The 14,327-nt window shown below is 32.9% G+C and overlaps 1 protein-coding gene across 1 annotated transcript; it reads right to left on the minus strand.

Annotated features, from left to right (window-relative positions):
* Positions 1–276: 276 nt before the first annotated feature.
* On the minus strand, positions 277–2,244 carry LOC149794919 (uncharacterized). Its single transcript, XM_089963733.1, has one exon. The coding sequence runs from the start codon at positions 2,242–2,244 to the stop codon at positions 277–279; it is 1,968 nt and encodes a 655-aa protein (XP_089819859.1).
* Positions 2,245–14,327: the final 12,083 nt, after the last annotated feature.

A 14,327-nucleotide genomic window follows, 5' to 3' on the forward strand; every position in this document is an offset into this window, starting at 1 on the left:
TATTTAATTTTCCCAAAGAGATGTGTGAGTTAAGTGCATCCTATGTAAATCCTTAGAGATTCTGAAGCTTGTTATAACCGGGAAGTTTTCTTTACGATCAAACATATGCTGAAATCTGTGACTTGGAATCTTTCAACAACGGTTTTCAAATTTATAACTTAAATCTTAACAATCGAAACATATGTTGTTTCTTTCTTCTTTTGAAATCGTTCTCAATATGACCCTTTGACTTTGAGTCTTCGGGAATAAATTGATCATACCTAAACGACCAATTAATCAGAGTTCACAAGCTTTGGTGAGTTCTACTGTTGTCATGCTTGAAAGACTATCCAGAATACTTTTTCGGTATATTTGCTGTCGCTGGCGTCGACAGTTGCATTTAACCATGCTTGGGGTAAGAGAGGTGAATCCGGTGTAAAGCGGAAGAATGAATAAAGTTCCAAGCATGAATACAACTAGAAGTGCCGCTTCAAAGAATACACCTACGAGAATGCCTGCTATCAGAGCAAACAGTGAATATCCCCATAGATGTTTCAGACTGGAAACAAAAGGATTAGAGTTTTTGAAATCCTCTTCCACAGCCCTTTGTGGAATCCATTTAACACTAGGTGAAATATTGGCAATCCAGGCCCTGAAAATACGAACTGTACCGATCATGGCCTCTGGAGTGAACTGGAGTACTGAGGCTATTGTCTCAAAAAGCACGACCTTGTAGTTTTTCCTGGTACATGTTGCAATCTTTGGCATGACGAGCAGCATGGTCATGACGATAATTATGGAGGGGTAGGTATAAAAAAGATGAGTGTTCATTTGAAGAATGATGTACAAGAGAAGAAGAGGCTTCATAATCATTTGCCGTAAGGCCGAATGAGCTATGTAAGAACTCACAAAATCGAGTTTACTGGGTGTTCTCAATTTAGTTTCGTTGAAGTCCTTACCATGAAAGAGTTTTTGTAAGAATCTCATTGCCTTGCCAAACGTGCTTGGCCAAAAATATATAGCCAGAAGAATTTCACCTCTATTCCATCGTCTTTCGCGAATATTCCAGGAGATGTAGTTAGAGCATGGCGCTTCTAACAGATAAATAGATCCAACAAAAAGAGGTTGCAATAGGGCTGCCTCAAATGTGTCATGACTGAGAATATCAACCGGAACGCGTTCAATCAAGTTGTCTTTGGTGCCAATTACATTTTCAATGTACAAACGATTTTGTATCAGTGCCTTCCCATAGAATCCCGATTGACCCAAGAGGGCAGTGATAGCGTTTGTCATCGGTTCGTATATACCTTGTTTCAGATGTTCCAAATGCATGAAAATTGTGTCGTCTGGTTTGCAATGAATCTTTATTGCAGGCTGAATTATGCCCCTTTCCGGATGTGCTGCCGCTATCTGAAGTAGTTCGGGCACTATTCCAGCTGGCACCCCATTGTCAGCATCAAGGACGAGTGTGTAATCAAATTTACGTTGAAAAATATTACCGACGTCAGCAGAAGCATGAAAAAGAGGCTGCCCGTACGGACGAGCACTTTTTCCGTAATATTCCGGATTACAGTAGCTGTATGCTTCAAAAACTCCTTCTGATAACAACATCAGGTCCTGATATTGACCACACTTTCGAAGAACACGACTCACACGATGGACGACCATGAACTCTTGTGCATATTTGTTGCATATATCGTCTAAGTATTCACGAACAAAGACATTCGGATCTAGAGTTTTATATACCTGCCAAACATTTTTCAATCGACCTGAGTCGATGCGTTCGTGATCCCCTTTGGAAAACATTATTCCTTCACGGAACAATTGATTGTAAATTACTGATCTGTAAGTGTCTCGTGTTTTTAACTCGTAATTTTTAAGTTCTTCGTCGCTTGTTACGCTCACTAAGACAGCAGAAACGTTTGGTCCAAGATTGCCGGTGTACGCTTCATACATCTTCTCAAAACATTCGTCGATGTCATCTTCACTGGTTGCTAGAAGGTTGTAGTTCATCAATATCGTCAATCCATCTGCTGGAGCCTTTTTGCTTTCTCTTCGCTCACCCCCCATAAGGAGTGTTGCGATGGTTTGGACAGGAAATTCTAAAACGGAGCTTTGTAAAGCGCTTATAACCAATACGTACAATATTCCATTTACGATGCTGGTTTTCGACCAATCAACGTTCATGATGTTTAAGACGATGCAAATTAAAGCGAGAAACATCCATGTTGAAAAGTACAGAAAAACTCGCAAATTTCTCCTCATGCTAGTGACACCAGACTGGGTTTAGGCTCATTGGATTTATAATACTGAGTTTTCTTTTCAATATCTGTGAATAAATGAACAAAAATGAATTAAGTCAAACAATCTCACTCTAAATGTTTTGATTATTACGCAAATATTTTCTCAAAGATTACAATCAGACCATTATTATGCGAATATAACGTCTGACACCAAGAATTGCTTGAAGAATTTTAAAAAAACTTCAATGTAGTATTTTTCTCACGATTTATAAGAAGAATCAAGCCAGATTAATGGCCTGTACCTTTAACAATAGTTTAATTTATAAATGATGAGTGTGCATCACAAGAAAGTCACTTTACTTCAGAACAATAAGATATTGGTCTGTATTTAAAATGTCATAGTCCTGTCATTTTAAGACGTTTTACATATATACATGGAAAATTATTTAAACAGAGAAGAGTATTACATGTATCTGTACATACTGTCATTACAACAAGAAGAGCTGAAAATAAAATAGATAAAATGCATGCGCCTCAGATACGACACAGCTTCAAGGACACTAAAACTAAACCAACGTTAAACCTACAGTATAACTTTTATGCAGGTAAGGTATGAATAAAATGAATATTTCAGTTCTGTTACGGAAGTTGACTGTGATTCATAGTTAATATGTAGAAGTAAAAAATATTGTTTTGAATTTGTTAATTCTTGACTTACCAAAGATAGAAGACTAGCGAACGTGTCTATGTAATCCGGGTAAAGTAGCTGCATATGGGTAGAGAGACCACCTCAACAGCCTTTTATAAACCTATGATCTCTATACACAATTACTGCCAAACGGGTGACGTTTGATGCCTCACATCTTTCAGGACAAGATAAGTTACATACAGAGATGTCCCTGGCGCCATTTTCCGTCATGCTCTTGATAGGCCATCGTTTCATCCCTCGAGGCTTTTAAGCGTGCAGATATGCTATGCATCAGTGCTGATATGCTTTTATATTTTCCGCCAAGTATTAATATATCCATTGTAAGCTTCGGATTTTCAATTTCTACACACAGAGTTAAGCGTACAAGTTAAGTGTATAAAAAAGGATTATTATTCTTTCCAAACAGAACGATGAATTAATAAAAACGTGTAACTTTAAATATAAGTTCTTGAGATACTTATTGTTGATACACTATACAAACTGGATGAGAACCTGCCTATCCAAACAAGAGACATTTATGCAGTCATCTTGTTATTCTAGAAATATCCCTTGCCGGTAATGGTGGTCATAACCAACTCTGTTTCAAAATATTCGGTAGGAAAATTATATTTATTTTCACATTCTGAATATCAGCAACGACACATGCCCCTAGATTTTTATATGAATACAGCATTAAATTCTATCAAGTACATATAAAGTCCTTTTTCTGTTATGTACTTGGAAGTGTGTTCAATCTTGGATGACATCAGACTAGTGTATGTAAGGCATATGGCATAAAGGAATAGTATTATAATCGTGTATAGTCCCTGTCCTGCATATATTCCAGAAGTGTACAAGTAAACTCTGTATTGATACATGTAAAAAAATGCCCATACTGCATGTTGTCACAGGTATGCAAAAAGATCCATAAGCGAGATATTATGTCAGTACTTGTATGTCTCTTCAAGGCAAGAAAGATATAGAGGTGAAATATGTTAAAAGGAAATACATTATGAATTAAAAGGCAGTTGTGAAGCAGATCTCATCTTCCGTGTGAAAAAGAGTTCAATTTTCACAAATACTGTCGCACATCCGGGTGTAGTGAACTCCGCGTACGTAAGTGTCATATAGCGTAAAAGTTTATTCAAGTATAGAACATAAATTCAACATCATTAGGGATGTATGTAGTTTGTTTATGGAAATATATTTCTATGCACGCTTATCAATTTACATAAATATATGTTATATATATAAAATTAACAAATTAGCAAGATGCGATAATAAATCCCTGCATTTGATTGCTTATTGTTATATTCACTTTTCAGGGCTAAATTTTAATATACGAAAGAATTCAAGTAAACTGTCCTTTTGTGCGCAAGTCACTGAATGAGTTTCTGTTCACTGTAAAAAAGTCAACATAAACGCAGCTGCAATTAGAACATAGTTAACACAACAATTTTGTATTGTATCTACCAACATGATAAAACCAGAATAAAATGTCATTTGTATGACGTAGGAAACAAATACATATACACCGCAACATGGACACTGCAAGCAATGAGATGCGAAGTCAAGTTTACATTCAACTCCCTCTTTAGTATGAAGGAGTTGTATGTTTGCTATCATATTCCTTTCTATTGGGTAAATAGTTACACGTATCATCGTTTGCCTAACGTAACCATCATAACAACCATCAAGTGGTATTTTGAGTACTTGTACTTTCTTGACATATGCAAAAATACATAGGTATCTTACCATAATCAGCATGTTAAAGTACAGTGTCATAAATTATTATTGAACACGAATCTACAAAGTGTTGATGCATCCATTATTAATAGCAATATATCATTCAGAACAAAATCAAACTAACGTTACAACGAAACGTTATCCTCTGTTAAGAACATAAAATAATGAAGGAAAAATGTTCAACCCCTAGAAACCAAATTTTACTGGGTGGGATTCAAGAGCTTTGACAAAACCTTGGACCGACAACCATGAGAACTACTTCTGGAAGTATAGTTCATGCCGCGGTAACTATCTTGAATGACCACTATTGCTGAAGCCTCGTATACAATTCAAGCAACCCACTCGTCTTATTCCTATACTCTTTCAAGCACAGCTATTAATCCGTTGTGAGTAGCCTAGGAAAATATACAATGTACAATGACAGTCATTGATTCATATAATTTACCATTGAATAAACATATTTATTCCTTGTTTCAACTGCATTGGTCAGGTTAAGGACGTATATAGTCATCTAGATTTATCATTCTGGATTTTGCAATAAAACAATGAATTTAATTAAAGTCAAAGAACCATGATATATGGATCCCGGTGACCTACATATGTATTAGGATGTATTACTCGACGATACACAGGCCATCAACAACATTCACGAAGAAAAGAGAAACCCATCTGATAATGATCCAAGTGGAAACACTTAACCTAAGCCAGTAAAACATTAAATACATGCTACATTAACCTTCCTTTTCTATAAGTGTTTAATTTTACCAGAGATGACTGCGATGATCAGACTTTGCGAATAAAGCATGAGAAGAATTTAAGAAATTATAATAAATCATCCACAGTGACCTACTTTTGTGATGATTACATATTTCTTATCTGCATGTATCTCCTTAATAAAGCTTAGAACAGCAGATATAACAATGGTTAGAAGGAGTAGAAAATGAACTAAGGGTATAATCTAAACCAACACATGTAAACAATGTATATGTATGTGCGAAGGTTGCCCATTCCACGTGGGTAGATACTACGAGACCCAATCAATGAGTTGCTTTGACCCAGGAATAAATAATATTTGAAATTCAGTGACGCGAATCCTATGTACATGCTTTCATAGGTTCGTACAAAACCAGACGCATTATGATTTTTACAAGATACTGTATCAAACAATTAGAAAATGATACCGTAGTGAAAGCACTCTTAAGTTATAAATGATACATGTGACGGACGTAAAAACAAAGGAGCTTTGACATTCCTACACATTTCAGTGACTGAATCATTTAGTAGCAGAATTTCATGCTCAAATGTACGTTGCTAATTTAGGTATAACAGAATTTGAATAACTTTTTGCAGACCGACACTTATAACAAGAATACCTTAATTCGCACGAATCTAAAACGAATCTTTAAAAAATAAATACAGTTTGGGAAGCCTAAACGGAAAGTAAAAGTAAGATCAATTTTGTCAATGTCATTAGTTATGATGAGGTTGCTGAAGCAATTTCAGAAATAAATAACACCATCAATGAACAAGCACAACAATATATTGACGGAATAAATAAAAATAAACCGTAATATATTAATGGAACAAATAATAACACGGAACAGGCACAGCACAATATTAATTGAACAAATAACAACACCAAGCAAGCACAACACAATATTAACGGAACAAATAATAACCTAAACAAGCACAACAAAATAATTGAACAAATAACAACACTAATTAATCATAACATATTATTAGAACAAAGAAAAACACCAAATAAGCACAACAAAATATTCAGCATAAATTGTGCCCAAAATTAAAACTAGTAAAAATGATGAAAATGATAACAAATATTTAGACAAATGTTGGTAGAGATGATGATGTTCAGGTGAATGTAGGAAAAAATTATCAATTAGTATATCTAATATACCTCAGATATAATGATATCTACTCGAGGAAGGAATAATCTCAAATTAATGGATAGAAGGAGTTATTAGACGTTTTCGTAAATGTAGTGGGGTTCTAATTTTCCATGAGAGTTATCGTCCAGTGCAATTTACATCTGCCTCGGGTTCCCTGTTGTACTAATCACTAATTTTCTTAGTTCTTACAAAATAACACACACCAATGGATCATTTTTGGCACGATATGACTTTACATTTTCTTTAATTTCAGAAAACTAAAGCTAGTATACATGTAAATCTGTCGGTTTAAATTGTCCAAAAAAACGGCAACTTAATTGAATTGTTCTTAATTTGTTTGGATAGCCTGATCTTTTTCATTTTTTTGTGGTTAAGCAGCAAAAATGTTAGTCAATACCATTTTCGTTTTCTCGTAACTATCATCTTCATTATCTCTAGAAATGTGTTTCTTTTTGTTATAGAGTAACGACATTATGATATTCAGAACTGATGGAGATACCTATTTTAATGCTTTTTACTATGATACTGTTAAAATATTGAAACTTAATGCTTTTTACTATGTTACTGTTAAACTATTGAAACTTAATGCTTTTTACTATGTTACTGTTAAACTATGGAAACTTGACAAAGCAAAGATCATGAGATTTGCTAAGTGTAAATGTGATCAATTAATATTAAAAACTACAATTTCGACATGAGCTGAATTAAAGTTCATTAGTGTCTTGGCTCCAAAGTAGTAGATTATTTTAAGTTGAACAAGCTACAAAAAACAACATATCTGCTTTCTAAAAGAATATGTAACTTGCACATACCCATGTTTAGATAATGCAGTTTTACCGATGTTATGCTTATTAAGGTTTTGGTCATAAAAGCAGACCTTACAGTTTGTAAATATAATATATCACAACTCAAAGTGTCATCTTTTTTAGAGAAACGGAATTGGTGATGAAAAACAGAATGTGTTAAGTCTATCCATTTTAGTAAAATATCTCATATCAAGCAACTTAAGTTTAATATTGCACCAAATGTTGTGAATTTAAGTTACTTTATTCAAATAGAAATATTTATACACTGGTTAAACTGTCAAATGCTGCGCAAAATATGACAAGGAACAACTGTGTAATTGATTTTACAGAATTTACAATAAGAAATGAGTTTAGAAACTCTCCATTTTTCGATATAGTATTTCTTTTAGTTGTTTATATTAGCAGTCAGTTCAATGTATTTTCTATTATACAAGATATATTTGATTGTGTATATGTGCAAGGATCATCTTTCGGAGATGCTATTGGTTATGTTCGATAAAAAATGGCTGTAAATTAAATTGTGCTTTTATGTCACTAATTAAAACGAGATAATACTTTGGTAAGATTATATACTATCTTTCTCTCCTTTACTATGAATTTGTTACCCATGCGTCATATTGATGTAATCAGCATAAAAGGTTTGAAAAACCTTTAACAAACTGAGTATACCAATGTGAACAATGAATGCTTAATTTCTCTCTGTTCGTCTTCCCAAATAATGCATGTAAACGTGTTCTGCTTACACCGAAAAAAGCTGCAAGGTATTCGAAACACAATTATTTTTGTAGCTTGCTAACAACGTATGGTCTGAAACGGAAATAAAACAATTTAAGATTTTCTCAGACCCAGCAATTTATAAGACCTTTCTGTATTTTGTTAAAGAAATCTCTTAATGAAAACAAATCGCCCCCACCTTAGGAAAATGGAGATAGTATTAGCAATATACAAGAAAGAGAGCAAAAATTATCCCGCTAATTAGAGACCCATTTCATGTCTTAGCTGTGTCACGTCACAATTAATATTTTCTAAACACATTATCTAATGGCAAATGATCTTTAAGAACGTTCTGAATATTTACAAATATGTTAGCTATAATTAGCAGTCTGTTGCTAAAATTATAATACATAGTCTGGACAATGTCAGGTACACAAGGCGAATTGTAGTGAAATCTCAATAACAATGACCCAGACATAAAAAAACATATTTATTTCTATTAATAATGATCCTGATAATAAACACATACATATAGAGAATATTTTAATTATGTATTAATTGTTTACAGAACAAAATAAAAAATCAATAATTCAGGTCAAGTAGAAAATATATTTTATTTTGGACACGGCAAAGTTCTGCGGACAATGTTACATTACAATAGCATATAATGAAATTAAAAACAATTAAAAAATCTAATTAACAAGCAATGCAAAATAAATAACTATAAGGATATTGCTCCATCTAGTTGTTTAAAGGAACTACGTCTTCATTTTTTGGGAGAATAATCAATATACAATTTAAGTAATAGTCAAAACTTTTATGGATTGAATGCATGACTTGATATACCCTAAAACATCTTTCTTTAACTCTTCTATTCACATATTAAATAGAATATCTGCTAATGTCGAAATTGTAAACTATTTCTTAAAATTTAGAAAGCACAGTATCCAACTAAACAATATCGATTATTTCTATTATCGTTCTTGAAATCGCAAATCCTCAATTGTTCATGCTATTAACAGAAACCATTATAGCCAGCTTAAAAAAGATAAACAGTACAATCACCTGAGTGATAATCCCTTATAAAACTGTGTGATATAAAGGTAAAGTATGTGATATAAGGATAAAGAGTGTGATATAAAGATAAAGAGTGTGATATAAGGATAAAGAGTGTGATATAAAGATAAAGAGTGTGATGTAAGGATAAATCGCTTATATTTTCATATTCATTCAACACATGGTTCAAAAGCACACGCTAATAGTCAGTATTTCTGTTTGGCCTAAATCTTAACCCTTTACATAATTTAAGAGATAAAATGTGCATACACTAAGTAAAATTATCCCGTTAAGTCACAATTTATTTTGGACCGACATATGATAAGGTAAAGAATGCCATTGTTAGTACTATTATGAATAGTTAATTATGCTTATTTTACTTGGAATTATTGTTTATCAAATTACGCATTGTTATAGAGGCACTCTTTGAGAACCATGTGCAAAAATAAACATTCTCTCTCTTTGGATCGCTCCCTCTACCAGTCTCTCAGATTTCGAAAACAACACAAAGCTACAAACATTCAGAAAAATAAAAATGTCACGATTTTTGTGTCAAGATAACAGTATAAACTGATATCTCGTGAAGGCAGGACATGAGTATAAATTATGTTGAAGAATGTGACTGTTCATAATTTGTACTTGTAGGGTAACACGAGGTGATATGGATGGTGTCCACAGTCCCTCGAGTATTTATTGACATCTTGTCATTCTATGCTATCTATGGAACTGATAACAGGACTACCATTTGATTGCACTTCAGATTCAAAGGTTCACATATTTTTACATGTAGATGACATAAATTTGTTCTATTTTCCCAATCAGGAGCATTCACTTTACCAATATAAAAGGAACAGAAAAAATGTACTTTTCTACATAAATAATTGCGGCAAACATTCGCAAAGTCAATGACAATTATTGAACTAGTACGTATGAAGCAGGGTCAAACGGGATAAACTTGTAAATGCAAACATAGATGTTGCAAATATTTAGAATTCATACTCTCAAGGAAAGTTTATTATTGCAATTAGGGTCACTTGATGATGAAGGCTTTATTGTCTGGAATGGAATCTTATAGATCCCAATTTTTGGTAGAACCATATCTGGGAATTTTAGCTTTCGTTGAAAACGTTTAATCATCAGAATGAAAAATACATTAGGGCTCAAAGGACGAGAAACTGGAATGAACACCCTATACTTTTGGACGAGTTTTTCTCTAGATCCGTCCATACTTGTCACATATTGTTTCAGGAAAGTCGTTGACATCTTGTCTTGTTAATGAACACGAAGTGACCACAGGCTATAATGTGACACATATGAGAATCAGCAAGATCATGCTTTAATACCCACAGCTATAAAACTGAGTGAGCTACCTTTCTAGTTATTCAGCGTAGTGTATTACAGAATGGAAAGGCAGTTTTACATTTCCAGACACCGAATTCGTACATAATTAAGGTGATGCTTATTAATTTTATTGCTCCAAGCAGCCTTTCTCTTTCAATCATAGTCAAATTGAACAGTGTTTTAACCATAATGTCTTAGGGAAATTTGATTAAATAATGAAATTAAAGAGAAAATATTTGCAAGCTCCTACTTCTCAAGCGAATTTCTAATGTATGGTTAAACATTTTGTACATTTGATGACATATAATAAATAATAGCTTAGAAATCTATTGCCAGAGATCTCGAGCTAATCGGGTTTCTCACCGACTACATTTTTCTTGTGAGGCAGTGGGTGAATAAAACTAACTAGTTTGAAATCTTTTAGTAAACACAATTTCGCGACAACGGCAATTTGATTTTCTGTAAATTGCTTCTTTTTACTTCCATTCAGTTTTTTGTAAATTAGATTTTTTGTAAATTTGATTTTCTGTAAAATACCTCTATTTACTTAAATTCATTTTGTATTGTTAAGTTGAACGTGTCATAATGCCATGACGAAGGACCTTCATTGCTGCTGATTGTTAAATCACCAGAAAACCAATCGAAACGTACTTACTTTCGTATATATATATATATATATATATATATATATATATATATATATATATATATATATATATATATATATAGTACACTTAGTTGACAATACAGACTTGATTTCTGACGTAGTTTGTCACTGTATGAACATCCACAACCTTTTTATTGTCTAACAGTCGCATTCCTTGTAAAAAGAAAAAGAAAATAATTAATGTTAGTTTTAAAAATTGCACGGACGAAACATCTTAATAACAATTACATCTCGATTTTAGGTTAAACATCTTTGTTACGATTATCTGGATCATCATTGATTTTTATCTGATTACTGTACGGTTTTGGATGGCTTATTGGAATACTGATTCATTTTAGAGTCTTGGTCATACGAAATTATCATGCCTTTGTTTTATGGGACAGTCACTTCTTAAAGCGTGTAAGTTTTTATTGTTTCACCTTTAATAATAACAAGTAAAAAACATGGCAAATTTGGTAACTAATTTTGAAATTTAGATCTCACCATATTCATTTATAAATGATACAAATCAATGACATCGATAATCAGCAATTGTGTATAAATAATTTTGGTTTGTTACAATAAGTGAAAGAGGTAAAAGTTTAAACCTGATTAGGTGCAATTTTACATACCAACGCGTTCATTGCTACGAGTAAGTTGTATAAGTTATGAAATCAATGATTTTGTTACCAAAATCGCTTGCAACAGCTTAAAACAAATAAAATTGTAAATAAACAAATCGGACGTGGTAATATTGTTTTCAGAATACACCAATGGTTTTAACCTGTCTTAAGGGAAGCTAATTGTGGTCTGAGGCCTGTCATGCCAACATTTAATGGCAAATTCAACTTCACCTTGTCGATTTTAATGGTACTATTTTTGGACAATACATTTTTAAGACCTCGCAACAATAATTGTCGTGTCTTTTTTTCCTAACGATTTTTCTAAAGCAGAAAAAAAAATTAATTACAGTGTATTGCATGTTCTATCTGAAAATATGGTGCAAATGTGCAAGCAATGAAACCTTTGATAATTAGGTCATCAGCTGGATGTAATAAACAGAAACAGCACACTCAAGTTACTCATAGTGATGACGCCACCACCGTATAATAGAACAACAGTGAACAGTGTTTCAATGTCACCAAGAGCAAAGATGGCAGTTTCATATGCCCTTTACTTTTCTAAGCAATGGCGTTCATATCTCTATGACAGAGCCTTGCGAAATATAAATGAGGACCTATATCCATGAATTAATCTTGTTGACCTTTGCCAAAAAAATGTGAACATGTGTAAATATGAACTTGCCACCATCACCAGACTGCGAGGGAGCATCCATGCTAATCCATCATACATGTTCTCGATGCCTGACCAGTCCTACAAAGAGACAGCATATGCTCCTGTAGTTTCAATGAGAGGCAAATAAATAAAACAAAGAAATTACATGTGCACCTGTACGAAAACGTTTTGCGTAATAACAATAATAAATGTGAACAATTATTAAGAAGATTATACTATAAACCATGGAAAGTTTTTAAGGTTACATTTGTTAAATATGTTTAATCACAATGGGTAAGCAAAGAGGGTCACCTGCTGTCGTAAACTTTATGATGGATGGAGAGGAGCAGGTTTAGCCAGTCGTGAAACATGGATTTTGTAACATTATACGTGGAGGTTGAGTAGTAAAATAAGCAGCTAAAGATAAAATAGGATAAGAATTCATTATTTCAGACTATATAACTCCTACATCTTAATTAAAATATAGATATAAAGTAAAAACAATGTAAACATAAAAGATCATATGCATCATATGTACAAGTATACAGACACATCTACAACAATGGCTGTGCTATGTATCCTTACGAATGAAATTAAGACGCGCATTTAAAGACCAGTTTGTTCCATCTACTACCAATAGAGAATTTACTTGAATATCATAGTAGCAAAGAGATTTCAATATAGTTCTTACTATTAGATATTCTTGTAATCATTGAGAATACATACTTTCTCATTACTTCATCAAAACTGAAAACATTATAATTTACAAAGATGTTGGTGGCACCGTTCCGTCTAGGAAGAACTAATAAAAAATGTATTGAGCCCAATACATTGTTCAGCAATAAGATTTGAATAATCTAATTTTGATAGTCAATGAACAATTCTTAAATTAGATACATGTTTGTTCAAGTACACAAAAATCTGTAATATCTTATCATATCTTCATTATCTGATCGATTGGATTTTAAAATATGACCCAAATGCGACTAACCAATGACATATTATCAGCAAAACAAAAATTGTTAAGAAACAACACATTTGGTGGCAGACGGTACCCAACGTGACACTGGCCTAGTTTACGATTTCATTCATCTATGTATATAATAAATAAAAAGGGGAAATAACACCTCCCTGCCTCATCCCATTGGTTACTTTTAACAAACTGGATATTACACTTCCCAATTGCACATAGTATAACTGTTTGCTATACCAGTTAACTAAAGTATGAACTATGTAGACAGGTATTTGAATATCTAGCAACCTTTTAAAGAGTGTCCAATGATTGACCCTATTAAATTCCTTAATATCGTCTAAAAAGCATGCAAACACAGTGCTGTCATGTTCTACATAATACCAGACAGTTTATTTAAGGGCTTATAGACATAAATCTGTTGAATGCTGCTTTTGAAACCAAACTGGTTATCAGAGATTGTGACTTCACATTTTTGTGGAATGATGCAAAGTATGATGGATTTAAATAATTTTGAGAAAAAAAATTCGTAAGAGCTATATATCTATAGTCATTTGTGTCCGCCAGGTTACCAGTTTTGCTTTTCAGTAGCGATATAATTGTAACGTTTTGTGAAGGTATATGGAACAAAGTTATGTACAAACATACAATTAAATAAAATCATCATAAGCACATGAAGTCTAGTATCTGAAAATTTAAAATGTTCCACATATAAAAAATTCTGATCCTGTACATTTACCTACCTTTTGTCTTGTTATTGCACATTAGATCTCAGATAGTGTAATTACCTCAATACGAACAGAAGGGGTATTCAGTGCTGAAAGAACACGCTTCTTTTTAACACTATAAAGTAAGTTTACAAAATGATATCTAATATATTATTTTGACTATGGTTCCCATGTTGTGGGCAAAATGATACTAGAAGAAAACTAACTCAATATGGGCTTAAGATTTCT

Source organism: Sinohyriopsis cumingii, chromosome 7 (genome assembly GCF_028554795.1).
Source record: "Sinohyriopsis cumingii isolate HCF-2022 chromosome 7, ASM2855479v2, whole genome shotgun sequence".
Classification (NCBI taxonomy): Eukaryota; Metazoa; Mollusca; class Bivalvia; order Unionida; family Unionidae; genus Sinohyriopsis; species Sinohyriopsis cumingii.

What these genes read in the sequence shown, in the direction of transcription:
- LOC149794919 (XM_089963733.1), bottom strand. Translation starts at nt 2,244, where the DNA reads ATGAGGAGAAATTTGCGAGTTTTTCTGTACTTTTCAACATGGATGTTT.